We start from the raw sequence: 26,544 nt of genomic DNA, 5'->3' as shown, positions 1-26,544 counted from the left end.
CTGGTAGGAGCAAGATGGGTCCTTTAGAAGCCCTGTCACTCCTCTGTTTCCAGGTCATGTTCCGAAAACAGTGGCCTTCATTTGGCCCAGAGCTTTCCTGGGCTCTGTCTGTCAGGCTCCTTCCAGCGTCGCAACAATGCAGCTGTCAAGCCCAGCTTGCTCTGTCCTCAGTCCCAGGAAACACCTCTGGTGAGCAAACGAGTGTGCAGTTGTACCGATGCCCGCAGAGCGCCTCCGTTGGGTCAATGATGACAACCCTTAATCTTGAAGTGAGGTGATGACTTAAAAATCATGCTCAATAGGATTACGCTGAGGCCCAGTCAGGTGCCATTGTGGTGGCACCATGTTGGGGAGTCTTAGGTTTCTCCCCAGCGATGGGATTGGGTTCTCGAGGCGGGCAGATCCTTGAGAGGATGCCACGTGCCTCCCCCCGATCACCGCTACGTGAACATGGCCTCCTCCGTGTTCACGGTTGTGTTTGGTGCACAGTAGTTCTGCACTGAGAGCCACGCCAGAGGCCAGCTCTTAAAACAGATGTCTCCTCTGGTTGTGTCTTGCAGTGCGACCATCTCTCCAATTGGTGGTCGTGGCCTTCACGTTTCAGGTGAGTGGCTGACTGTTGTGTTGGACAGAGAGCTCGTGTGCATGAGAGTCAGCAGGAGGCTCTCTGTGGGCAAGAGAGACCCTGGTGCTCTATTCTTGGTGGCTCTAAGCCCTTGGGAATGGGCCTACCCAGAGCCAAAGTTGTCCCTCCTCTCTGAAAGTTATCGGTCTGAAAGAGGTCTCAGTGCTCTTTTCTGGGGGGTGGGGCGGGGGGTGGTATGTTTTAGCCATTGTCATGTGACATGTGCATGCCTTGAGCGCCTAAGCTACCCTACCCTCTCCTGAATGAACGCTCAATGTCATGGTCAGTGTTAGCATATCAGGAGGCGGTGTGTCCAAGAGGACCACGCCCAGGAGTGAGCAGTAGGGTTTCTGCTCAGCCTCCTTGGCAAACGCTGCGTGTGTGCGTAGTGAGAATCCTATGGCTGGTGGTGTGTGTCCGCATGGATTCGGTAGTGCCTTGCTTTCCATTGGTGCATTTCCTGCTTTTCGGATGTATTTCTTTCCTCTTTCATTTGTTGGTTTTGGGCGTGATCATTTGCACATAAATGGCCATCGTGCTTTAGGTTCAGTTCCGAGGGGGAAGAGAGAGGTCCTTTAGCGGCCGTCCTACTCCTCTTTGTCCAGGTCATGTTTGGAAAAAAAGGGTTTCCGTGGGCGCAGAGCTTCCTGTGTGTGTGTCAGGCTCCTTCCAGAGTGGGAAACAGAGTGCAGCTCTCCAGCCCACCTTGCTATGTCCTTAGTTCCAGGAAACATCTCTGGTGAGCATATGAGTGTGCCCTGGTTCCTGTGTGCGCGAAGTGCTGTCTCTGGGTCAATGATGTCTACGCGGTCTGGGCCTTGAAGAGAGGTGATGACATAAAAATCCTGCTCAATAGGATTACGCTGAGGCCCACTGTGGGTGACAGATCGGTGGCACCGTGCTGGGGAGTCTTAGGGTTCTCCCCAGCGTTGGGATTGGGAGCTGGAGGCAGGCAGATTCCTCAGAGGATGCCACGTGCCTCTCCCCGATCGCTTCCATGTGATCGTAGCCTTCTCCGCGAACAGCGGTGTTTTGGGTGCCCAGTGGACGTCCAAGATGGCGGTACCAGAGGCCAACTCTTAAGACAAAACGTCTCTCCTCTGGTTGTGTCTTGCAGTGCGACCATCTCTCCACATGGTGGTCGTGGCCTTCACGTCTCAGGTGAGTGGCTGACTTGTCTGTGGACAGACAGCACGTGTGCATGAAAATAGGTATGGGGCTCTCTTTGGTCAAGAGAGAGCCTGGTGCTGTGTAATTGGTGACTCTAAGCCCTTGGGAACGGGCCGCCCCAAAGCCAAACGTGTCCCTCCTCTCTGAAAGGAATCGGACTGAAAGGGGGGGCTCAGTGCTCCCTCTTGGGGTCCCGTGACAGTGTCATGTGACACGTGCATGGCTTGAGCGCCTAACCTCCTGTACCTTCACCTGAGTGGATGCCCAGTGTCCTGGTGAGTGTTGGAATCGCGCCAGATTCCTGTGTCCAAGGGGACCACGCCCAAGCATGAGCAGTATGGCTCCTCTTCAGCTTTCTTGCAAACCCTAAGGGTGTGTGCGGTGAGAATCCTGTTGCTGGTTATTTTTTGTTGGTGGTGTGGGATCCTAGTGCCCCCATCTCCATGGTGCATTTTTTATGTGATTCCTATTATTTGTTTGTTTGGTCATGTTGTTTCATTCATTCTCTCCTTTCCTGGTTTTGGACGTGGTCATTGGCGCCTAAATGAACAAGTTTCCGTACAATTGAGGTCTGATAGGAACAAGATGGGTCCTTTAGAAGCCCTGTCACTCCTCTGTTTCCAGGTCATGTTCCGAAAACAGTGGCCTTCATTTGGCCCAGAGCTTTCCTGGGCTCTGTCTGTCAGGCTCCTTCCAGCGTCGCAACAATGCAGCTGTCAAGCCCAGCTTGCTCTGTCCTCAGTCCCAGGAAACACCTCTGGTGAGCAAACGAGTGTGCAGTTGTACCGATGCCCGCAGAGCGCCTCCGTTGGGTCAATGATGACAACCCTTAATCTTGAAGTGAGGTGATGACTTAAAAATCATGCTCAATAGGATTACGCTGAGGCCCAGTCAGGTGCCATTGTGGTGGCACCATGTTGGGAAGTCTTAGGTTTCTCCCCAGCGATGGGATTGGGTTCTCGAGGCGGGCAGATCCTTGAGAGGATGCCACGTGCCTCCCCCCGATCACCGCTACGTGAACATGGCCTCCTCCGTGTTCACGGTTGTGTTTGGTGCACAGTAGTTCTGCACTGAGAGCCACGCCAGAGGCCAGCTCTTAAAACAGATGTCTCCTCTGGTTGTGTCTTGCAGTGCGACCATCTCTCCAATTGGTGGTCGTGGCCTTCACGTTTCAGGTGAGTGGCTGACTGTTGTGTTGGACAGAGAGCTCGTGTGCATGAGAGTCAGCAGGAGGCTCTCTGTGGGCAAGAGAGACCCTGGTGCTCTATTCTTGGTGGCTCTAAGCCCTTGGGAATGGGCCTACCCAGAGCCAAAGTTGTCCCTCCTCTCTGAAAGTTATCGGTCTGAAAGAGGTCTCAGTGCTCTTTTCTGGGGGGTGGGGCGGGGGGTGGTATGTTTTAGCCATTGTCATGTGACATGTGCATGCCTTGAGCGCCTAAGCTACCCTACCCTCTCCTGAATGAACGCTCAATGTCATGGTCAGTGTTAGCATATCAGGAGGCGGTGTGTCCAAGAGGACCACGCCCAGGAGTGAGCAGTAGGGTTTCTGCTCAGCCTCCTTGGCAAACGCTGCGTGTGTGCGTAGTGAGAATCCTATGGCTGGTGGTGTGTGTCCGCATGGATTCGGTAGTGCCTTGCTTTCCATTGGTGCATTTCCTGCTTTTCGGATGTATTTCTTTCCTCTTTCATTTGTTGGTTTTGGGCGTGATCATTTGCACATAAATGGCCATCGTGCTTTAGGTTCAGTTCCGAGGGGGAAGAGAGAGGTCCTTTAGCGGCCGTCCTACTCCTCTTTGTCCAGGTCATGTTTGGAAAAAAAGGGTTTCCGTGGGCGCAGAGCTTCCTGTGTGTGTGTCAGGCTCCTTCCAGAGTGGGAAACAGAGTGCAGCTCTCCAGCCCACCTTGCTATGTCCTTAGTTCCAGGAAACATCTCTGGTGAGCATATGAGTGTGCCCTGGTTCCTGTGTGCGCGAAGTGCTGTCTCTGGGTCAATGATGTCTACGCGGTCTGGGCCTTGAAGAGAGGTGATGACATAAAAATCCTGCTCAATAGGATTACGCTGAGGCCCACTGTGGGTGACAGATCGGTGGCACCGTGCTGGGGAGTCTTAGGGTTCTCCCCAGCGTTGGGATTGGGAGCTGGAGGCAGGCAGATTCCTCAGAGGATGCCACGTGCCTCTCCCCGATCGCTTCCACGTGATCGTAGCCTTCTCCGCGAACAGCGGTGTTTTGGGTGCCCAGTGGACGTCCAAGATGGCGGTACCAGAGGCCAACTCTTAAGACAAAACGTCTCTCCTCTGGTTGTGTCTTGCAGTGCGACCATCTCTCCACATGGTGGTCGTGGCCTTCACGTCTCAGGTGAGTGGCTGACTTGTGTGTGGACAGACAGCACGTGTGCATGAAAATAGGTATGGGGCTCTCTTTGGTCAAGAGAGAGCCTGGTGCTGTGTAATTGGTGACTCTAAGCCCTTGGGAACGGGCCGCCCCAAAGCCAAACGTGTCCCTCCTCTCTGAAAGGAATCGGACTGAAAGGGGGGCTCAGTGCTCCCTCTTGGGGTCCCGTGACAATGTCATGTGACACGTGCATGGCTTGAGCGCCTAACCTCCTGTACCTTCACCTGAGTGGATGCCCAGTGTCCTGGTGAGTGTTGGAATCGCGCCAGATTCCTGTGTCCAAGGGGACCACGCCCAAGCATGAGCAGTATGGCTCCTCTTCAGCTTTCTTGCAAACCCTAAGGGTGTGTGCGGTGAGAATCCTGTTGCTGGTTATTTTTTGTTGGTGGTGTGGGATCCTAGTGCCCCCATCTCCATGGTGCATTTTTTATGTGATTCCTATTATTTGTTTGTTTGGTCATGTTGTTTCATTCATTCTCTCCTTTCCTGGTTTTGGACGTGGTCATTGGCACCTAAATGAACAAGTTCCCTTACAATTGAGGTCTGGTAGGAGCAAGATGGGTCCTTTAGAAGCCCTGTCACTCCTCTGTTTCCAGGTCATGTTCCGAAAACAGTGTCCTTCATTTGGCCCAGAGCTTTCCTGGGCTCTGTCTGTCAGGCTCCTTCCAGCGTCGCAACAATGCAGCTGTCAAGCCCAGCTTGCTCTGTCCTCAGTCCCAGGAAACACCTCTGGTGAGCAAACGAGTGTGCAGTTGTACCGATGCCCGCAGAGCGCCTCCGTTGGGTCAATGATGACAACCCTTAATCTTGAAGTGAGGTGATGACTTAAAAATCATGCTCAATAGGATTACGCTGAGGCCCAGTCAGGTGCCATTGTGGTGGCACCATGTTGGGGAGTCTTAGGTTTCTCCCCAGCGATGGGATTGGGTTCTCGAGGCGGGCAGATCCTTGAGAGGATGCCACGTGCCTCCCCCCGATCACCGCTACGTGAACATGGCCTCCTCCGTGTTCACGGTTGTGTTTGGTGCACAGTAGTTCTGCACTGAGAGCCACGCCAGAGGCCAGCTCTTAAAACAGATGTCTCCTCTGGTTGTGTCTTGCAGTGCGACCATCTCTCCAATTGGTGGTCGTGGCCTTCACGTTTCAGGTGAGTGGCTGACTGTTGTGTTGGACAGAGAGCTCGTGTGCATGAGAGTCAGCAGGAGGCTCTCTGTGGGCAAGAGAGACCCTGGTGCTCTATTCTTGGTGGCTCTAAGCCCTTGGGAATGGGCCTACCCAGAGCCAAAGTTGTCCCTCCTCTCTGAAAGTTATCGGTCTGAAAGAGGTCTCAGTGCTCTTTTCTGGGGGGTGGGGCGGGGGGTGGTATGTTTTAGCCATTGTCATGTGACATGTGCATGCCTTGAGCGCCTAAGCTACCCTACCCTCTCCTGAATGAACGCTCAATGTCATGGTCAGTGTTAGCATATCAGGAGGCGGTGTGTCCAAGAGGACCACGCCCAGGAGTGAGCAGTAGGGTTTCTGCTCAGCCTCCTTGGCAAACGCTGCGTGTGTGCGTAGTGAGAATCCTATGGCTGGTGGTGTGTGTCCGCATGGATTCGGTAGTGCCTTGCTTTCCATTGGTGCATTTCCTGCTTTTCGGATGTATTTCTTTCCTCTTTCATTTGTTGGTTTTGGGCGTGATCATTTGCACATAAATGGCCATCGTGCTTTAGGTTCAGTTCCGAGGGGGAAGAGAGAGGTCCTTTAGCGGCCGTCCTACTCCTCTTTGTCCAGGTCATGTTTGGAAAAAAAGGGTTTCCGTGGGCGCAGAGCTTCCTGTGTGTGTGTCAGGCTCCTTCCAGAGTGGGAAACAGAGTGCAGCTCTCCAGCCCACCTTGCTATGTCCTTAGTTCCAGGAAACATCTCTGGTGAGCATATGAGTGTGCCCTGGTTCCTGTGTGCGCGAAGTGCTGTCTCTGGGTCAATGATGTCTACGCGGTCTGGGCCTTGAAGAGAGGTGATGACATAAAAATCCTGCTCAATAGGATTACGCTGAGGCCCACTGTGGGTGACAGATCGGTGGCACCGTGCTGGGGAGTCTTAGGGTTCTCCCCAGCGTTGGGATTGGGAGCTGGAGGCAGGCAGATTCCTCAGAGGATGCCACGTGCCTCTCCCCGATCGCTTCCACGTGATCGTAGCCTTCTCCGCGAACAGCGGTGTTTTGGGTGCCCAGTGGACGTCCAAGATGGCGGTACCAGAGGCCAACTCTTAAGACAAAACGTCTCTCCTCTGGTTGTGTCTTGCAGTGCGACCATCTCTCCACATGGTGGTCGTGGCCTTCACGTCTCAGGTGAGTGGCTGACTTGTGTGTGGACAGACAGCACGTGTGCATGAAAATAGGTATGGGGCTCTCTTTGGTCAAGAGAGAGCCTGGTGCTGTGTAATTGGTGACTCTAAGCCCTTGGGAACGGGCCGCCCCAAAGCCAAACGTGTCCCTCCTCTCTGAAAGGAATCGGACTGAAAGGGGGGGCTCAGTGCTCCCTCTTGGGGTCCCGTGACAGTGTCATGTGACACGTGCATGGCTTGAGCGCCTAACCTCCTGTACCTTCACCTGAGTGGATGCCCAGTGTCCTGGTGAGTGTTGGAATCGCGCCAGATTCCTGTGTCCAAGGGGACCACGCCCAAGCTTGAGCAGTATGGCTCCTCTTCAGCTTTCTTGTAAACCCTAAGGGTGTGTGCGGTGAGAATCCTGTTGCTGGTTATTTTTTGTTGGTGGTGTGGGATCCTAGTGCCCCCATCTCCATGGTGCATTTTTTATGTGATTCCTATTATTTGTTTGTTTGGTCATGTTGTTTCATTCATTCTCTCCTTTCCTGGTTTTGGACGTGGTCATTGGCGCCTAAATGAACAAGTTCCCTTACAATTGAGGTCTGATAGGAACAAGATGGGTCCTTTAGAAGCCCTGTCACTCCTCTGTTTCCAGGTCATGTTCCGAAAACAGTGTCCTTCATTTGGCCCAGAGCTTTCCTGGGCTCTGTCTGTCAGGCTCCTTCCAGCGTCGCAACAATGCAGCTGTCAAGCCCAGCTTGCTCTGTCCTCAGTCCCAGGAAACACCTCTGGTGAGCAAACGAGTGTGCAGTTGTACCGATGCCCGCAGAGCGCCTCCGTTGGGTCAATGATGACAACCCTTAATCTTGAAGTGAGGTGATGACTTAAAAATCATGCTCAATAGGATTACGCTGAGGCCCAGTCAGGTGCCATTGTGGTGGCACCATGTTGGGGAGTCTTAGGTTTCTCCCCAGCGATGGGATTGGGTTCTCGAGGCGGGCAGATCCTTGAGAGGATGCCACGTGCCTCCCCCCGATCACCGCTACGTGAACATGGCCTCCTCCGTGTTCACGGTTGTGTTTGGTGCACAGTAGTTCTGCACTGAGAGCCACGCCAGAGGCCAGCTCTTAAAACAGATGTCTCCTCTGGTTGTGTCTTGCAGTGCGACCATCTCTCCAATTGGTGGTCGTGGCCTTCACGTTTCAGGTGAGTGGCTGACTGTTGTGTTGGACAGAGAGCTCGTGTGCATGAGAGTCAGCAGGAGGCTCTCTGTGGGCAAGAGAGACCCTGGTGCTCTATTCTTGGTGGCTCTAAGCCCTTGGGAATGGGCCTACCCAGAGCCAAAGTTGTCCCTCCTCTCTGAAAGTTATCGGTCTGAAAGAGGTCTCAGTGCTCTTTTCTGGGGGGTGGGGCGGGGGGTGGTATGTTTTAGCCATTGTCATGTGACATGTGCATGCCTTGAGCGCCTAAGCTACCCTACCCTCTCCTGAATGAACGCTCAATGTCATGGTCAGTGTTAGCATATCAGGAGGCGGTGTGTCCAAGAGGACCACGCCCAGGAGTGAGCAGTAGGGTTTCTGCTCAGCCTCCTTGGCAAACGCTGCGTGTGTGCGTAGTGAGAATCCTATGGCTGGTGGTGTGTGTCCGCATGGAATCGGTAGTGCCTTGCTTTCCATTGGTGCATTTCCTGCTTTTCGGATGTATTTCTTTCCTCTTTCATTTGTTGGTTTTGGGCGTGATCATTTGCACATAAATGGCCATCGTGCTTTAGGTTCAGTTCCGAGGGGGAAGAGAGAGGTCCTTTAGCGGCCGTCCTACTCCTCTTTGTCCAGGTCATGTTTGGAAAAAAAGGGTTTCCGTGGGCGCAGAGCTTCCTGTGTGTGTGTCAGGCTCCTTCCAGAGTGGGAAACAGAGTGCAGCTCTCCAGCCCACCTTGCTATGTCCTTAGTTCCAGGAAACATCTCTGGTGAGCATATGAGTGTGCCCTGGTTCCTGTGTGCGCGAAGTGCTGTCTCTGGGTCAATGATGTCTACGCGGTCTGGGCCTTGAAGAGAGGTGATGACATAAAAATCCTGCTCAATAGGATTACGCTGAGGCCCACTGTGGGTGACAGATCGGTGGCACCGTGCTGGGGAGTCTTAGGGTTCTCCCCAGCGTTGGGATTGGGAGCTGGAGGCAGGCAGATTCCTCAGAGGATGCCCCGTGCCTCTCCCCGATCGCTTCCACGTGATCGTAGCCTTCTCCGCGAACAGCGGTGTTTTGGGTGCCCAGTGGACGTCCAAGATGGCGGTACCAGAGGCCAACTCTTAAGACAAAACGTCTCTCCTCTGGTTGTGTCTTGCAGTGCGACCATCTCTCCACATGGTGGTCGTGGCCTTCACGTCTCAGGTGAGTGGCTGACTTGTGTGTGGACAGACAGCACGTGTGCATGAAAATAGGTATGGGGCTCTCTTTGGTCAAGAGAGAGCCTGGTGCTGTGTAATTGGTGACTCTAAGCCCTTGGGAACGGGCCGCCCCAAAGCCAAACGTGTCCCTCCTCTCTGAAAGGAATCGTACTGAAAGGGGGGGCTCAGTGCTCCCTCTTGGGGTCCCGTGACAATGTCATGTGACACGTGCATGGCTTGAGCGCCTAACCTCCTGTACCTTCACCTGAGTGGATGCCCAGTGTCCTGGTGAGTGTTGGAATCGCGCCAGATTCCTGTGTCCAAGGGGACCACGCCCAGGCATGAGCAGTATGGCTCCTCTTCAGCTTTCTTGCAAACCCTAAGGGTGTGTGCGGTGAGAATCCTGTTGCTGGTTATTTTTTGTTGGTGGTGTGGGATCCTAGTGCCCCCATCTCCATGGTGCATTTTTTATGTGATTCCTATTATTTGTTTGTTTGGTCATGTTGTTTCATTCATTCTCTCCTTTCCTGGTTTTGGACGTGGTCATTGGCGCCTAAATGAACAAGTTCCCTTACAATTGAGGTCTGATAGGAACAAGATGGGTCCTTTAGAAGCCCTGTCACTCCTCTGTTTCCAGGTCATGTTCCGAAAACAGTGGCCTTCATTTGGCCCAGAGCTTTCCTGGGCTCTGTCTGTCAGGCTCCTTCCAGCGTCGCAACAATGCAGCTGTCAAGCCCAGCTTGCTCTGTCCTCAGTCCCAGGAAACACCTCTGGTGAGCAAACGAGTGTGCAGTTGTACCGATGCCCGCAGAGCGCCTCCGTTGGGTCAATGATGACAACCCTTAATCTTGAAGTGAGGTGATGACTTAAAAATCATGCTCAATAGGATTACGCTGAGGCCCAGTCAGGTGCCATTGTGGTGGCACCATGTTGGGGAGTCTTAGGTTTCTCCCCAGCGATGGGATTGGGTTCTCGAGGCGGGCAGATCCTTGAGAGGATGCCACGTGCCTCCCCCCGATCACCGCTACGTGAACATGGCCTCCTCCGTGTTCACGGTTGTGTTTGGTGCACAGTAGTTCTGCACTGAGAGCCACGCCAGAGGCCAGCTCTTAAAACAGATGTCTCCTCTGGTTGTGTCTTGCAGTGCGACCATCTCTCCAATTGGTGGTCGTGGCCTTCACGTTTCAGGTGAGTGGCTGACTGTTGTGTTGGACAGAGAGCTCGTGTGCATGAGAGTCAGCAGGAGGCTCTCTGTGGGCAAGAGAGACCCTGGTGCTCTATTCTTGGTGGCTCTAAGCCCTTGGGAATGGGCCTACCCAGAGCCAAAGTTGTCCCTCCTCTCTGAAAGTTATCGGTCTGAAAGAGGTCTCAGTGCTCTTTTCTGGGGGGTGGGGCGGGGGGTGGTATGTTTTAGCCATTGTCATGTGACATGTGCATGCCTTGAGCGCCTAAGCTACCCTACCCTCTCCTGAATGAACGCTCAATGTCATGGTCAGTGTTAGCATATCAGGAGGCGGTGTGTCCAAGAGGACCACGCCCAGGAGTGAGCAGTAGGGTTTCTGCTCAGCCTCCTTGGCAAACGCTGCGTGTGTGCGTAGTGAGAATCCTATGGCTGGTGGTGTGTGTCCGCATGGATTCGGTAGTGCCTTGCTTTCCATTGGTGCATTTCCTGCTTTTCGGATGTATTTCTTTCCTCTTTCATTTGTTGGTTTTGGGCGTGATCATTTGCACATAAATGGCCATCGTGCTTTAGGTTCAGTTCCGAGGGGGAAGAGAGAGGTCCTTTAGCGGCCGTCCTACTCCTCTTTGTCCAGGTCATGTTTGGAAAAAAAGGGTTTCCGTGGGCGCAGAGCTTCCTGTGTGTGTGTCAGGCTCCTTCCAGAGTGGGAAACAGAGTGCAGCTCTCCAGCCCACCTTGCTATGTCCTTAGTTCCAGGAAACATCTCTGGTGAGCATATGAGTGTGCCCTGGTTCCTGTGTGCGCGAAGTGCTGTCTCTGGGTCAATGATGTCTACGCGGTCTGGGCCTTGAAGAGAGGTGATGACATAAAAATCCTGCTCAATAGGATTACGCTGAGGCCCACTGTGGGTGACAGATCGGTGGCACCGTGCTGGGGAGTCTTAGGGTTCTCCCCAGCGTTGGGATTGGGAGCTGGAGGCAGGCAGATTCCTCAGAGGATGCCACGTGCCTCTCCCCGATCGCTTCCACGTGATCGTAGCCTTCTCCGCGAACAGCGGTGGTTTGGGTGCCCAGTGGACGTCCAAGATGGCGGTACCAGAGGCCAACTCTTAAGACAAAACGTCTCTCCTCTGGTTGTGTCTTGCAGTGCGACCATCTCTCCACATGGTGGTCGTGGCCTTCACGTCTCAGGTGAGTGGCTGACTTGTGTGTGGACAGACAGCACGTGTGCATGAAAATAGGTATGGGGCTCTCTTTGGTCAAGAGAGAGCCTGGTGCTGTGTAATTGGTGACTCTAAGCCCTTGGGAACGGGCCGCCCCAAAGCCAAACGTGTCCCTCCTCTCTGAAAGGAATCGGACTGAAAGGGGGGCTCAGTGCTCCCTCTTGGGTTCCCGTGACAATGTCATGTGACACGTGCATGGCTTGAGCGCCTAACCTCCTGTACCTTCACCTGAGTGGATGCCCAGTGTCCTGGTGAGTGTTGGAATCGCGCCAGATTCCTGTGTCCAAGGGGACCACGCCCAGGCATGAGCAGTATGGCTCCTCTTCAGCTTTCTTGCAAACCCTAAGGGTGTGTGCGGTGAGAATCCTGTTGCTGGTTATTTTTTGTTGGTGGTGTGGGATCCTAGTGCCCCCATCTCCATGGTGCATTTTTTATGTGATTCCTATTATTTGTTTGTTTGGTCATGTTGTTTCATTCATTCTCTCCTTTCCTGGTTTTGGACGTGGTCATTGGCGCCTAAATGAACAAGTTTCCGTACAATTGAGGTCTGATAGGAACAAGATGGGTCCTTTAGAAGCCCTGTCACTCCTCTGTTTCCAGGTCATGTTCCGAAAACAGTGGCCTTCATTTGGCCCAGAGCTTTCCTGGGCTCTGTCTGTCAGGCTCCTTCCAGCGTCGCAACAATGCAGCTGTCAAGCCCAGCTTGCTCTGTCCTCAGTCCCAGGAAACACCTCTGGTGAGCAAACGAGTGTGCAGTTGTACCGATGCCCGCAGAGCGCCTCCGTTGGGTCAATGATGACAACCCTTAATCTTGAAGTGAGGTGATGACTTAAAAATCATGCTCAATAGGATTACGCTGAGGCCCAGTCAGGTGCCATTGTGGTGGCACCATGTTGGGGAGTCTTAGGTTTCTCCCCAGCGATGGGATTGGGTTCTCGAGGCGGGCAGATCCTTGAGAGGATGCCACGTGCCTCCCCCCGATCACCGCTACGTGAACATGGCCTCCTCCGTGTTCACGGTTGTGTTTGGTGCACAGTAGTTCTGCACTGAGAGCCACGCCAGAGGCCAGCTCTTAAAACAGATGTCTCCTCTGGTTGTGTCTTGCAGTGCGACCATCTCTCCAATTGGTGGGCGTGGCCTTCACGTTTCAGGTGAGTGGCTGACTGTTGTGTTGGACAGAGAGCTCGTGTGCATGAGAGTCAGCAGGAGGCTCTCTGTGGGCAAGAGAGACCCTGGTGCTCTATTCTTGGTGGCTCTAAGCCCTTGGGAATGGGCCTACCCAGAGCCAAAGTTGTCCCTCCTCTCTGAAAGTTATCGGTCTGAAAGAGGTCTCAGTGCTCTTTTCTGGGGGGTGGGGCGGGGGGTGGTATGTTTTAGCCATTGTCATGTGACATGTGCATGCCTTGAGCGCCTAAGCTACCCTACCCTCTCCTGAATGAACGCTCAATGTCATGGTCAGTGTTAGCATATCAGGAGGCGGTGTGTCCAAGAGGACCACGCCCAGGAGTGAGCAGTAGGGTTTCTGCTCAGCCTCCTTGGCAAACGCTGCGTGTGTGCGTAGTGAGAATCCTATGGCTGGTGGTGTGTGTCCGCATGGATTCGGTAGTGCCTTGCTTTCCATTGGTGCATTTCCTGCTTTTCGGATGTATTTCTTTCCTCTTTCATTTGTTGGTTTTGGGCGTGATCATTGGCACATAAATGGCCATCGTGCTTTAGGTTCAGTTCCGAGGGGGAAGAGAGAGGTCCTTTAGCGGCCGTCCTACTCCTCTTTGTCCAGGTCATGTTTGGAAAAAAAGGGTTTCCGTGGGCGCAGAGCTTCCTGTGTGTGTGTCAGGCTCCTTCCAGAGTGGGAAACAGAGTGCAGCTCTCCAGCCCACCTTGCTATGTCCTTAGTTCCAGGAAACATCTCTGGTGAGCATATGAGTGTGCCCTGGTTCCTGTGTGCGCGAAGTGCTGTCTCTGGGTCAATGATGTCTACGCGGTCTGGGCCTTGAAGAGAGGTGATGACATAAAAATCCTGCTCAATAGGATTACGCTGAGGCCCACTGTGGGTGACAGATCGGTGGCACCGTGCTGGGGAGTCTTAGGGTTCTCCCCAGCGTTGGGATTGGGAGCTGGAGGCAGGCAGATTCCTCAGAGGATGCCACGTGCCTCTCCCCGATCGCTTCCACGTGATCGTAGCCTTCTCCGCGAACAGCGGTGTTTTGGGTGCCCAGTGGACGTCCAAGATGGCGGTACCAGAGGCCAACTCTTAAGACAAAACGTCTCTCCTCTGGTTGTGTCTTGCAGTGCGACCATCTCTCCACATGGTGGTCGTGGCCTTCACGTCTCAGGTGAGTGGCTGACTTGTGTGTGGACAGACAGCACGTGTGCATGAAAATAGGTATGGGGCTCTCTTTGGTCAAGAGAGAGCCTGGTGCTGTGTAATTGGTGACTCTAAGCCCTTGGGAACGGGCCGCCCCAAAGCCAAACGTGTCCCTCCTCTCTGAAAGGAATCGGACTGAAAGGGGGGGCTCAGTGCTCCCTCTTGGGGTCCCGTGACAGTGTCATGTGACACGTGCATGGCTTGAGCGCCTAACCTCCTGTACCTTCACCTGAGTGGATGCCCAGTGTCCTGGTGAGTGTTGGAATCGCGCCAGATTCCTGTGTCCAAGGGGACCACGCCCAAGCATGAGCAGTATGGCTCCTCTTCAGCTTTCTTGCAAACCCTAAGGGTGTGTGCGGTGAGAATCCTGTTGCTGGTTATTTTTTGTTGGTGGTGTGGGATCCTAGTGCCCCCATCTCCATGGTGCATTTTTTATGTGATTCCTATTATTTGTTTGTTTGGTCATGTTGTTTCATTCATTCTCTCCTTTCCTGGTTTTGGACGTGGTCATTGGCGCCTAAATGAACAAGTTCCCTTACAATTGAGATCTGGTAGGAGCAAGATGGGTCCTTTAGAAGCCCTGTCACTCCTCTGTTTCCAGGTCATGTTCCGAAAACAGTGGCCTTCATTTGGCCCAGAGCTTTCCTGGGCTCTGTCTGTCAGGCTCCTTCCAGCGTCGCAACAATGCAGCTGTCAAGCCCAGCTTGCTCTGTCCTCAGTCCCAGGAAACACCTCTGGTGAGCAAACGAGTGTGCAGTTGTACCGATGCCCGCAGAGCGCCTCCGTTGGGTCAATGATGACAACCCTTAATCTTGAAGTGAGGTGATGACTTAAAAATCATGCTCAATAGGATTACGCTGAGGCCCAGTCAGGTGCCATTGTGGTGGCACCATGTTGGGGAGTCTTAGGTTTCTCCCCAGCGATGGGATTGGGTTCTCGAGGCGGGCAGATCCTTGAGAGGATGCCACGTGCCTCCCCCCGATCACCGCTACGTGAACATGGCCTCCTCCGTGTTCACGGTTGTGTTTGGTGCACAGTAGTTCTGCACTGAGAGCCACGCCAGAGGCCAGCTCTTAAAACAGATGTCTCCTCTGGTTGTGTCTTGCAGTGCGACCATCTCTCCAATTGGTGGTCGTGGCCTTCACGTTTCAGGTGAGTGGCTGACAGTTGTGTTGGACAGAGAGCTCGTGTGCATGAGAGTCAGCAGGAGGCTCTCTGTGGGCAAGAGAGACCCTGGTGCTCTATTCTTGGTGGCTCTAAGCCCTTGGGAATGGGCCTACCCAGAGCCAAAGTTGTCCCTCCTCTCTGAAAGTTATCGGTCTGAAAGAGGTCTCAGTGCTCTTTTCTGGGGGGTGGGGCGGGGGGTGGTATGTTTTAGCCATTGTCATGTGACATGTGCATGCCTTGAGCGCCTAAGCTACCCTACCCTCTCCTGAATGAACGCTCAATGTCATGGTCAGTGTTAGCATATCAGGAGGCGGTGTGTCCAAGAGGACCACGCCCAGGAGTGAGCAGTAGGGTTTCTGCTCAGCCTCCTTGGCAAACGCTGCGTGTGTGCGTAGTGAGAATCCTATGGCTGGTGGTGTGTGTCCGCATGGATTCGGTAGTGCCTTGCTTTCCATTGGTGCATTTCCTGCTTTTCGGATGTATTTCTTTCCTCTTTCATTTGTTGGTTTTGGGCGTGATCATTGGCACATAAATGGCCATCGTGCTTTAGGTTCAGTTCCGAGGGGGAAGAGAGAGGTCCTTTAGCGGCCGTCCTACTCCTCTTTGTCCAGGTCATGTTTGGAAAAAAAGGGTTTCCGTGGGCGCAGAGCTTCCTGTGTGTGTGTCAGGCTCCTTCCAGAGTGGGAAACAGAGTGCAGCTCTCCAGCCCACCTTGCTATGTCCTTAGTTCCAGGAAACATCTCTGGTGAGCATATGAGTGTGCCCTGGTTCCTGTGTGCGCGAAGTGCTGTCTCTGGGTCAATGATGTCTACGCGGTCTGGGCCTTGAAGAGAGGTGATGACATAAAAATCCTGCTCAATAGGATTACGCTGAGGCCCACTGTGGGTGACAGATCGGTGGCACCGTGCTGGGGAGTCTTAGGGTTCTCCCCAGCGTTGGGATTGGGAGCTGGAGGCAGGCAGATTCCTCAGAGGATGCCACGTGCCTCTCCCCGATCGCTTCCACGTGATCGTAGCCTTCTCCGCGAACAGCGGTGTTTTGGGTGCCCAGTGGACGTCCAAGATGGCGGTACCAGAGGCCAACTCTTAAGACAAAACGTCTCTCCTCTGGTTGTGTCTTGCAGTGCGACCATCTCTCCACATGGTGGTCGTGGCCTTCACGTCTCATGTGAGTGGCTGACTTGTGTGTGGACAGACAGCACGTGTGCATGAAAATAGGTATGGGGCTCTCTTTGGTCAAGAGAGAGCCTGGTGCTGTGTAATTGGTGACTCTAAGCCCTTGGGAACGGGCCGCCCCAAAGCCAAACGTGTCCCTCCTCTCTGAAAGGAATCGGACTGAAAGGGGGGCTCAGTGCTCCCTCTTGGGGTCCCGTGACAATGTCATGTGACACGTGCATGGCTTGAGCGCCTAACCTCCTGTACCTTCACCTGAGTGGATGCCCAGTGTCCTGGTGAGTGTTGGAATCGCGCCAGATTCCTTTGTCCAAGGTGACCACGCCCAGGCATGAGCAGTATGGCTCCTCTTCAGCTTTCTTGCAAACCCTAAGGGTGTGTGCGGTGAGAATCCTGTTGCTGGTTATTTTTTGTTGGTGGTGTGGGATCCTAGTGCCCCCATCTCCATGGTGCATTTTTTATGTGATTCCTATTATTTGTTTGTTTGGTCATGTTGTTTCGTTCATTCTCTCCTTTCCTGCTTTTCGACGTGGTCATTGGCGCAAAAATGAACTAGTTCCCTTTCAGTTGAGGTCTGATAGGAAGAAGATGGGTCCTTTAGAAGCCCTGTCACTCCTCTGTTCCAGGTCATGTCCCGAAAGCAATGGCCTTCTTTTGGCCCAGAGCTTTCCTGGGCTCTATCTGTTACGCTCCTTCCAGCGTCGCAACAATGCAGCCGACCAGCCCACCTTGCTCTGTCCTCATTCCCAGGAAACATCTCTGGTGAGCAAACGAGTGTGCAGTGGTAAGTTTGTCAGCTTGTGGCCTCTGTTGGGTCAATGATGAGATCGCATTGTCTCGAATGGAAATGATGACCTAAATAATGCCCAGTGTGAGTGCTCTGAGGCCCCAAGTCCATGACCATTTGATGCGCCTCGTCTGGGTCTCTGGCTTCCCGGGAACAATGGGGTTTGCTTTCTGAGCAAAGCAGTGCCCTGAAGGGGTACCTTTTGCCTCTCCCTGGTCACTTTCTTGTGAGCATGGCCGGTTCATATTCAAGGGCTGTTTGGCCTGTTCTCCTGGCCGGCCTTACTGCAGGCCATTTTTACTAATTTTTTCTGGCTTTGCTTCTTGCAGTGAGACCATCTGGCACATGGTGGCTGGTGCCTGGACGTTGAAGGTAATGTATGTCTTTTGTCTTTCGTGGGGCGCAGGTGTGCCCTTGAGTATTAATGATGTTTGGATGTTTTTTTGTTATTATTGATTTTATGGAGAAATTGAGGGTCGGGGGAAGAGAGAGATTGAGATTCTTTGATCTGAGACAAAAACATCGGTCGGTTCCCTCTCATCCCCTCCTTGTCTGGGGCTGGAACCCAAAATCTGGGTCTTTGTGTCCTGCTCTGAATTGAGCCACTAGGTTCTGGTTCCTCAGTGATGAGAGAGAATCATTGATGTTTCTGTCGCTCTTTCCTTCTCCCTTCCTCTCTGAAACCAGTAAAAATATATTGACGCAATGACTGTGGGACCCATTGTAGTTCTTTACGATGTTTTTACCCCGGGTGTTTTCTACGTCTCTGTCTTTGCTTTGCTTTTTGTCACATTTCCCCAAGACAGGGCTGTAAGAAGTCTGTCTCTTCAGCGGCCAGGGGTGAGTACCTTCTCATGACTTTTGGCATTGATGTGGCATGTGTCCTGTGACCGTCCTGTGATCTCTGTCCATGCCCGTGAGGGCATGGGTGCTTGTGAGGACATGGGTGGGGAACCTTTTTCCTGCCAACAGCCATGTGGGTATTGATATTATCATTCGGGGGACCATACCAAATGATTAACTTAAAAATTAGCCTGCTGTTTTGTCCAACATTTAAATAACTCACCCCTAATGCCTTGGCAGGGCCAGGCCACATGACTTCATGGGCCTCCTACAGCCCATGGACTGGATGTTCCCCACCCCTTTTAGAGCCTTATTTGAAAACTAGAGGCCCGGTGCATGAAAATTCATGTACTTGGCGTGGGGGTCAGGGGGAGGGGTGCCTCAGCCTGGCTGCCCCCTGGTGGTCAGTGCACATCATAGCGGCAGGTTGTTCCCGGTCATTCCACCAGTTGGGTCAGTTTTGCATGTTGCCCTTTTATTATGGAGGATATTCACACCGTTTTCTCTTTTAAGAACCTCACCAGCCTGACCTACGTTGTCGAGTCTTTGTAATTTCTTCTTCCGTCTTCACTCTTTTTTTTGTTGCTTTGATGATAAAATGGAGAAATGGAGAGAGTTTTCAGCAACTGGACCAAAAACTATTGTAGCGAAAACCAAATGTACCCAAATATTATCAGAGACGCATGATCTGTTAAATTATTCAGATTTCTGAATGGCATCTTCATGGCTCGTTGGTTTTTGCGGTCATTCACTCTGTTTCCATTTCTCTTTGACTCTTTCAAGATTGACATGGATGACTTGTTTCTCCTTTTTCCAATGTGGAAAATTGTATGCAAAATTGTGCTCATCTCTTTACAACCCCGGGGATTTTATATGATAAAATTTGCATGGTTTTTTTTTCTTGTTTGTTGCTTTCAGTTTGATATCCCACACATGAGTGAAATGATATGGTTCTTTGCTTTTTCTGTCTGATGTATATCAGTTAGCATGATACTCTCAAGGTCCATCCATGTTATTGCAAATGCTAAGTATTTTGTCCTTGCTTATGGGTGAGTCGTATTCCATGGTGTACATGTACCCCATCTTCTTTATCCAGTCCTCTATCGAGGGACACTTCAGTTGTTTCCATGTCTTAGCCACCATGAATAATGTTGCAATGAACATTGGGTTGCATATACTTTGTGAATAAATGTTTTCAGGCGTTTGGGGTAGATACCCAGAAGAGGGATTGCTGAGTCATGTGGTAAGTCTATTTTTCATTTTTTGAAGACCCTCTACACAGTCGTCCATAGTGGCTGCACCAATTTCCATTCCCACCAGCGGTGAGTGAGAGCTCCCTTCTCCACTGCCTCTCCAGCACCAAACCACTCGTCTTGTTGCTAATGGCCTAACTGACCAGGGGCGAGGTGGTAGCTCGTTGTGGTTTTGATTGGCATCTCCCCAAGAGCTAGTGGGGTTGAGTGTCCTTTCATGTCTCTGTTGTCCGTTTGTAGGTCTCCTTGGGAGAGTGTCTGTGCAGGTCCTGTGCCCATTTTTCTATTGGATTGTTTTTTTGGTGTTGAGTGGTGTGAGTTCTCTGTGTATTTTGACTATGAGCCCCGTATCAGGGCTCTGGCCGTCTGTGAACACCTCATAGACACGGACAACAGTGTGGTGGTGACCAGAGGGAAGAGGTGTCGGGGGAAAGGGAGCCTACTACATGATGATGGAAGAGGATTTGGCTTTGGGTGGTAAACACGCAACGGAATATTCAGATGTTGTGTCATAGACTAGTACGCGCGAAACCTGTGTAATTTTATTAACCAGTGTCACCCCAGTAAATTTAATGGGCACCATAAGGTTTTACAACCTCAAGTGTTGACAAAGATGTGCCATAATCAGACCTCACAGAGAATGTTGAAAGAAGATCACATGGGTCAACTACTTTGGGGGGAATAAAAGTGGCAACATTTCTTTTGAAACACAAAGTAGTTCAAATGTCAGTGCTGCTTTGGGTTTTTAAAAGGATTTATTAGCGGTAACAATTGGAGACAGATGGAAATATATCATTATTTCTGTCTAAGACTTGGAATACCTATGTCTAAGAGAAGAGTGGTCCCTACCTTCCCTGGAAAGTTATATTGAAGGTTGTGTGTTGCCTGGGACCTAGTGATCAATGCCGTAAGGATAGATGAACTCTTTTCTTGGCCATTTTCTGTCCCTGATTCTATCAAGTAGCACTAGTTTTTGTATTAATTTATTACATGGTGTTTCCTTATTTCCATTAGAAACCAATAGGAGACATGGCTCTTGAAAATCCTTCAATATTTGAATACTGAAATTAGCACTTACAACCTATTCATTAGTCAAAGAAGATATGAAAAGACACTTCCAGGCTGGTGGAAATGGTGACGGGATTAAGCAAAAAACACACAGAAAAACTCATAGACACAGGCAGCAGTGTGGTGATGGCCAGAGGGAAAGCGTGGTTGGGGGAGTTAGAGGAGTGTAGAGGGGAGATCCGTGGTGAAGGAAGGAGACTTGACGTGGGGTGGTGAACGCACAAGACAGTATACAGATGATGTGATATAAAACTGTACACCTGAAACCTATATAATATTATTAACCAATGTTACCCCAATAAATTCATTAAAAAATAAAAAACCTGTTTTAAATGTAGTAATGATCTAATAAAATTATTCTTTCTTCCCAAAAAAAAACTCCAAAAAAACACAACAGTATTTTGAACTGAATCAAGATGAAAACATAGCATATTAAAATTTATGGGATGCTGCTAAAGCTGTATTTAGGGGCAAAATCATAGCACTGTCTATCTTAGAAAGAAGACAGATTTCAAACCAGTGACTTTACAGTTGACTCTTGAACAACACAGGGTTGAACTGCATGGATCTACTAATATGTAGATTTTTTTCTCAGTCACTATATTGTAAAATTCTTTGGAGATTTGGAACAATCTGGAAAAAACTGGCAGGTGAACCGTGTAGAAAATTGTTTTCAAAGTTAGGTATGTCCCATACATGTACATTCGAGTCAGTTTTATTCTTCACCAGCATAGAACATGCATATAAAGCGTGACAGTTCATAGCGTCCCATGCTGACCTGTGGTGCCCGCTGTGCCCGTGTGTGAGCTGTTTGTCTGTCGTGTCAATTGTCTGTCGCAGTAAAAAGTATCTCTGTGGTTCTCCCATGTTTTTCATCGTGTTCAGTGCAAAACCATAGCCTCGGATAACACCATGGGACCCCCAGGAAGCGCCCCTGGTGACGCCGGAGTGAGCCCGAGGAAAACGTCACAGCGGAAACTGCGTGATGTGTGCTGATGGATGGAGGGCGGCGGTGGCAGCGGTTGGATGGTTCAAGGCAAAGTTCAAGGTAAAGGGATCCCATGGGAAAGAAAGGAAAAGGAAGGACGTGAGGGTCGCAGCTGGCGAGCAGGCACGGGGACCTCGCACTTTAGCCGGACACCTTCTGCGTCTTGCGTCGGGAGCGCCGTGTTCATGTGGGTGCAGGATCTATTGCAATAAAAAGACGCACGCCTGTCGACTCAAGGATGATTCCAGAAGAAAGCGAAGGCGTGCGAGGATCGCGGGAAGCTGAGGGGAGGGGAGGAGCTGAAGCTGGGAGAGGTGATGTCAGCCGAGGACGATGGATCGTTCGGGAAGAGTTTGCTTAAGAAAAAATGAAATGTCAGAGCGAAGGTGGCAGCGTCGAAGGGCTAAGTGGCAGCCGGCAAGTTTGGGGAACCAGGAAGAAAGTGACGGAGGGAAAGGACAGCTGCTGGAACAGGCGTCGGTGCAGGGGTGCGCCCCACGCGGAAGGAGGGAGGAGGAAGGAAGAGAAGGGAGCACCAGGATTTAAGGCACGAAGGCGTGGCTGCCTCCGCTGTGTTGTGCGAAGTTGGGCTGATGAGCGGGGCTGCCCCGGTCACGGAGCTGAAGGGAAGACAGACAGACACCAGCTTGGGCTGGACGACAAGAGACCTGGACGAGGATCCCCGTTGTCTGGATTGATTCCATCGGTGAGTTGTCTCTGGAGGAAGAGAGGACCTGGCCGGAGGGACTGCCCTGGGAAGCGCTTTGGAGGTGGACACGGCCCCGGGCCACCACCCCCGTGGGAACCATCAGTGTGTCCGGGTCAGCCCACCGACGGTGAGGACGTGGAAGGAGCGTTGGGCGCAGGACTCGACGGGAAAGATCGCCGAGCGAAGGAAGGGACCCCGCCAGGGAGAGGTGAACCTTGGAGGCTGGGAGGGTGAGGCCGTCAGAGTCGCCGTGGTCGCGAGAGAAAGGGCCCCAAAGCCATCGGGGCAGAGCGTGTGCACTCCTGCGGGAGAAGGGCCGGTGCCGTGCACATCACTTCTCAGGACTTCAGGAGCCAATCTCAGACATCATGAACAAGAGCGGGGCTCGCACAGGCGGGCGGGGCTCGGGGACATGGCAGAGCGAGAGACGCCGCCCCAGGAGTGCACGGGACGGACGGACGGACCGCGTGACGGACACGAGAGCCTCGGGACGGCCGGAGAGGAGGGAAGAGGGACGCAGAGTTGTCAGCCTGGCGGAGGGTCCGGTTCGTGGAGACTGACGGGACTTGGTTTGGAACGTGGGCGCCGGAGCGAAAGCCGGCGCTGGGAGAGCCGTGGGTACCGGCCAGAAACATCTGCAGGAACGCACGGCGGCATCGGGCAGGAGTGACGGATGGTTTTCTTTCGGAAAGTTACACGGGTGCGTGCCTGCCTCTCCCGCTTCGCCTCCGCTGCCGCCGCCGCTGCCGCCCCAACGCGAAGGCGAGAGGACGAGAGACCCCGACGACCCGTGTTCTGAGTGGACAGCGACGGAGCGTCTCCGCACCGGTGGCCGCCGAGGAGCGCCGGGGGCCAGGCTGCTGTGCGAACAGGTGGACGACGCACGAGGGCACGAGGTGAGTGCGGCTCCCGTCGGACGGTGGCGTGTCCGTGTGCTGGCGTCTGGTGGCTGTGTGTGCGAGGCGTGCGGTCCCGGGACAGGCGTGCGGCCTCCCGTCACTGGGGAGAGCGTGCGGCCCAGGCGCGTCCCTTCCCGCGGGACGACGTCCCGGTGCTGGGCGGGACACGCTGCCGCCGGCGCCCGGCCTACCCGTGCCCGTCCGGTGGCCGCTTCCCGTTCTCAGTCCCTAGCTTGGGGGGATGTGGATTTCGCTGTCTCGCGGCCCTTTATTTCCGACGCCCAGTGTGAGTCCAGCGTGGGCTGTGTTGGATGGGAAGGCACTGTGGTTCCCAGGCAGACGGTTCACCTGGAGAGAGACATGAACTTGGGGTGCAGTGGTGTCACGCCAGCCTCTCTTCCGAGGGTTCGTACACGCCCTTTCTCCAGCTGACTGTTCCGTAAGAACACGGTCTGCCATCGTACAAGTGACACACGCGAGAGGCGCTCCCGGGGAGCTCACGTTACCGGCAACGCTCCGGGCGGCTGCCGGCTTTCAGGAGCCACGTTCTGGGGGAGGCAGAACTTAATACACCCGTTTTCTTTACTCTGCAGGGGGCCCATGCCCTAACGCTCACGTTGTTCAAGGGTCACCTGTGTTTTCACTGTATTTACTCTGATAGGAAAAAACACACAAAAGTACTTTTTAAACAACTACAACAGTATCCCTTATGAGCATAAAAGTAAAAAACTACCATAAAACTGTGGGGGAAACTGGGCCGAGTACAGAAGCGCTCCCGGGCCAGGGGCCTTCCCCGGGCCTGCACGGCTGGCCCACGTTGGTTTACGTTTACGTCCAGTTGGTTGGACACACGATATTATATCAGCTCCAGGTGTACAGCTGGGTCAGCGGCGTTTGTGTGCCTACGGAGCCGTCCCCCGGCAGGCCTCGTACCAGCCGCACCATCAGCCATCACCCTTCGGTGACTGTAACCAGCGCGCGGCACTTCGTCATCCCTCTCATCGCAGCCGCCCACCCCTGCCCCTCCCACCGTCTGGCAGCATCAGTTTGTTCTCTGCATCTGCAAGATGTTTGTTTTTTGTTTGTTTTTTTCCATTTATGTTGTTCGTTTGTTTTTAGATTCCACATCTAAGTGAAACCACACGGTTTTTATATCTGTCGACTGACTTCACTGAGCGGATGACCCTCTAGGTCAGCGGTGCTCATCCTGTGGGTCGCGACCCGTTTGGCAGTCGAACGACCCTTTCGCGGGGGTCGCCTAAGACCATCCTGCAGATCAGATATTTACATGACGATTCATCACGGTAGCAACATGACAGTTATGAGGTAGCCACGAAAATAATTTTATGGTTGGGTCACAACATGAGGCGCTGTATTAAAGGGCCAGAAGGTTGAGAACCGCTGCTCTCGGTCCATCCATGCTGCCACAGGTGGCAAGACTTCATTGTGTGGCTGAGTCCTGCTCCGGCATAGACACGTACCAGGCCTTCTTTCTCTTCTTGTCTTTGATGGACACTTGGTTTGCGTCCATCGCTTGGTTATTGTAAATCATGCTGCAGTGAACATAGCGGTGCAATGTGTGTGTTTGAATTATTGTTTTGGGGTGTGTTGTTTTTTTTAAATAATTGGGAAGGGAGCCTGGCTGGTGTGGCTCAGTGGTTGAGCATCAACCCATGAACCGGAAGGTGACTGTTCAATTGCTGGTGGAGGCACATGGCCGAGTTGCATGTTGGATCCCCAGCGTGGGGCGCGCAGGAGGCAGCCGATCTATGGTTCTCTCTCATCATGGATGTTTCTCCCTTCCTCTCTGACATCAATAAAAACGTATTTTTATTTAAAAAAAACACACAACACAGTTGCCGGCTTTCTCAGTGTCGCAGGCGCGCCCTGTGCCCGATCAGCCCTTCCCCGAGGGGCTGGGCCTGCTCTGGACTCAGGCTTCCGGGAGGTGGGGCTGGAGGGACACGTGTCGGGGGGCAGCTGGGCCTGCGGTCGCTCGGGTCGTGGACCAGCCCCCCAGGACCCCGCCCTCGAAGGAAGACGCCCTGGGCCACCAGCGGGCGCCCGATGACCTGCAGGATTCTTACCGAACACTGGAGCCTGGAACAGAACCCTGTGGGCACAGCGCCCGCCTGCCGCCAGCCACCCCCAGCCGGGCAGCTCCTGCAGAAACCACCCGCCCAGCGAGCGCCCCAGCCCTGCGGGCAGCGTGGCCAGCCTGGGCCCCTGGTGCCGCTCGGCCCTCGGGAGGCACGCGAAGCTGCTGGAGACGGAGAAGCCGTCCTCCGTCCTGTCCTCCACTGAAGGAGGAGCACCTGCTGCAGAGGCCGCTGGGCCTCCTGGACGCCATTAGAAGCGCGAGGCCAGCGCCCGGCTCACGGAGCAGGAGGCCTATCAGCGCTGCCACGCGCAGCTGCAGCGGGTCGAGCTGGCCCACGCCTGGCTGCGGGGCGACCGGGACCTGGTCCAGCGGCTCCTTCTCCTCCAGCACCTCGGACGAGAGCGGGGCGGCCGTGAGGGCCATCGTGCAGGGCCGGCTGGGAGCGAGGGCAGGGGGCTCTGCCTGTGCGGCCTGGAGGCCATCCAACCCTCCCCGCCCATTGGGGGCAGTCGGCCGGGGGACGGCGGGGCCCAGGCAGCTTCCAGGGTTGCCCTCAAGGCAGAGGAGCCATGGTGGGTTCTCGCTGTCGACACCCAGGGTCGCCCGGAGCCCGCGGCCCAGCAGAACGAGCTCCCCAAGGGCCGAGGGCCCGCACCCGAGGGGGACGGTGCCATGAGCTCCGGGCAGAATGACCTCCAAGACCCATAGGCTGGCAGCAGCCGAAGGCCAAGCTGCTGCTCTGCGTGATCCACGGGGACCTTGATGCGGAGCAGCCCAAGAGGAGGCCGCGGCCCAGGGACAGACCGGGGTCCCCGCCGTGGAGCTCCCCGTGAACAAGCCAGGTCTCAGGAGGCAGAGCCCTGCGCTCCCACAGCCTGTACGTCCAGAGCCAGAAGCCGTCCTTGGAGAGACCAGAAAGCATGCAGAAGCCACCGCACCCCCAGACGCCCCCTCCCACCTGTGTCCCTAAGTGTGAGCTCCTGCTTCCCACCCAAGAGAAGTGCTACCCGACCTCAGCCCACGCCTGGACCCAGGGAGGAAGCGAGCTGTTCCCGTTCTACAAAACCACGACCATCGCGTGGACACGGCCAGAAGGGCAATAACTTGTGGGACGTGACAAATCTGGTTCAGTGGCAGCTGGCAGAGGGGACGGCCGTGGGAACCCGGCTCTGATGTCTGACCTTCTCACAATAAAAACCAGCCAATGCGAAGCAGTTGCCTTGTCCCTGGCCCTGCACCCCCAGGTGAGCCCAGGTCCTTCCATGTGCTCGCGACGGGGCTGCGTGAAGCCCGCCGACCCGCCCGGCCGGGGGCAGAGCCCTGTGCGAGGCAGAGGCCTGGCTTCTAGCTGCTCCACTAGAAATGCCATCCGTGCAGTGGCCCCGGGCGTCTGACAAAGGCCTTCCCCGCTGGAGACGGTCCCCTCACCTGGGGCATGAGGGTTGGACAAGACGACCTTTTAGGTGTTGCCTTTGGGCCTAAACGTCCCCTGTGCAGTGCGGTTAATGTGTCACAAAAGCAGGTTTGGGTGGCTGCCCTGGGGCAAGATGAACTCCTTTAGGCCCTTGTTCCCACTTTTCTCTGAAAACAGCACCAATCTTTTTGTTATGATTTTTTTAATTTTATTTTTTAAATTGAGTTTACTAGAGGCCCGGTACACAGATTCGTGCACGGGTGGGGTCTCCCCGGCCGGGCTTGCGGGGATCAGGCTGAAACTGGCTTTCCGACATCCCCCAAGGGGGTCCCAGATTGCGAGAGGGCAGTTCTTGAGTGACGCACCCCGAAATTGGGCTCCTTCCTCTCTGGTTCCAGGTGCATCACCCGAAACCACAGCTGCCAAGTCACTGTAGCTCAGCAGCTCCTGTTGCGTGTCTGCCCCCTGGTGGTCAGTGTGCGTCATAGCTACCGGCC

General features: G+C 53.7%; 1 protein-coding gene, 8 non-coding genes and 7 pseudogenes across 9 annotated transcripts; all 16 read left to right on the top strand.

Annotated features, from left to right (window-relative positions):
• Nucleotides 1–8: 8 nt before the first annotated feature.
• Nucleotides 9–25,341, top strand: LOC118653168. Its single transcript, XM_036303860.1, has 27 exons — nt 9–189; nt 561–604; nt 1,231–1,364; nt 1,743–1,786; nt 2,420–2,555; nt 2,927–2,970; nt 3,713–3,730; nt 4,109–4,152; nt 4,785–4,920; nt 5,292–5,335; nt 6,078–6,095; nt 6,474–6,517; nt 7,151–7,286; nt 7,658–7,701; nt 8,328–8,461; nt 8,840–8,883; nt 9,517–9,652; nt 10,024–10,067; nt 10,694–10,827; nt 11,206–11,249; nt 13,571–13,614; nt 14,248–14,383; nt 14,755–14,798; nt 15,425–15,558; nt 15,937–15,980; nt 22,396–22,529; nt 24,886–25,341. Exons 1-27 carry the CDS (start codon nt 15–17, stop codon nt 25,339–25,341), a joined length of 2,589 nt encoding a protein of 862 aa, XP_036159753.1. The 5' UTR covers nt 9–14.
• LOC118653183 lies at nt 240–318 on the top strand. Its single transcript, XR_004966795.1, has one exon. It is a non-coding gene; the product is annotated as a small nucleolar RNA SNORD115 (small nucleolar RNA).
• On the top strand, nt 1,415–1,497 carry LOC118653190 (annotated as a pseudogene).
• On the top strand, nt 2,606–2,684 carry LOC118653182. Its single transcript, XR_004966794.1, has one exon. It is a non-coding gene; the product is annotated as a small nucleolar RNA SNORD115 (small nucleolar RNA).
• On the top strand, nt 3,781–3,863 carry LOC118653189 (annotated as a pseudogene).
• Nucleotides 4,971–5,049, top strand: LOC118653181. The gene has a single exon (XR_004966793.1). It is a non-coding gene; the product is annotated as a small nucleolar RNA SNORD115 (small nucleolar RNA).
• On the top strand, nt 6,146–6,228 carry LOC118653188 (annotated as a pseudogene).
• LOC118653223 lies at nt 7,337–7,415 on the top strand. Its single transcript, XR_004966814.1, has one exon. It is a non-coding gene; the product is annotated as a small nucleolar RNA SNORD115 (small nucleolar RNA).
• Nucleotides 8,512–8,594, top strand: LOC118653187 (annotated as a pseudogene).
• On the top strand, nt 9,703–9,781 carry LOC118653214. Its single transcript, XR_004966810.1, has one exon. It is a non-coding gene; the product is annotated as a small nucleolar RNA SNORD115 (small nucleolar RNA).
• Nucleotides 10,878–10,960, top strand: LOC118653186 (annotated as a pseudogene).
• On the top strand, nt 12,068–12,146 carry LOC118653202. The gene has a single exon (XR_004966806.1). It is a non-coding gene; the product is annotated as a small nucleolar RNA SNORD115 (small nucleolar RNA).
• On the top strand, nt 13,243–13,325 carry LOC118653185 (annotated as a pseudogene).
• On the top strand, nt 14,434–14,512 carry LOC118653191. Its single transcript, XR_004966796.1, has one exon. It is a non-coding gene; the product is annotated as a small nucleolar RNA SNORD115 (small nucleolar RNA).
• LOC118653184 lies at nt 15,609–15,691 on the top strand (annotated as a pseudogene).
• Nucleotides 16,798–16,874, top strand: LOC118653192. The gene has a single exon (XR_004966797.1). It is a non-coding gene; the product is annotated as a small nucleolar RNA SNORD115 (small nucleolar RNA).
• Nucleotides 25,342–26,544: the final 1,203 nt, after the last annotated feature.

Source organism: Myotis myotis, unplaced genomic scaffold (genome assembly GCF_014108235.1).
Source record: "Myotis myotis isolate mMyoMyo1 unplaced genomic scaffold, mMyoMyo1.p scaffold_m19_p_38, whole genome shotgun sequence".
NCBI lineage: Eukaryota > Metazoa > Chordata > Mammalia > Chiroptera > Vespertilionidae > Myotis > Myotis myotis.
Note: the sequence above shows the minus strand (reverse complement) of the source record. Positions and strands in the feature narration are given on the sequence as shown.

What these genes read in the sequence shown, in the direction of transcription:
- LOC118653168 (XM_036303860.1), top strand. Translation starts at nt 15, where the DNA reads ATGGGTCCTTTAGAAGCCCTGTCACTCCTCTGTTTCCAGGTCATGTTC. An exon ending in TCGTGGCCTTCACGTTTCAG is followed by an intron (nt 7,702 to 8,327) that starts GTGAGTGGCTGA and finishes CTCTTTGTCCAG; the next exon opens with GTCATGTTTGGAAAAAAAGG. An exon ending in AGTCCCAGGAAACACCTCTG is followed by an intron (nt 14,384 to 14,754) that starts GTGAGCAAACGA and finishes TGTGTCTTGCAG; the next exon opens with TGCGACCATCTCTCCAATTG.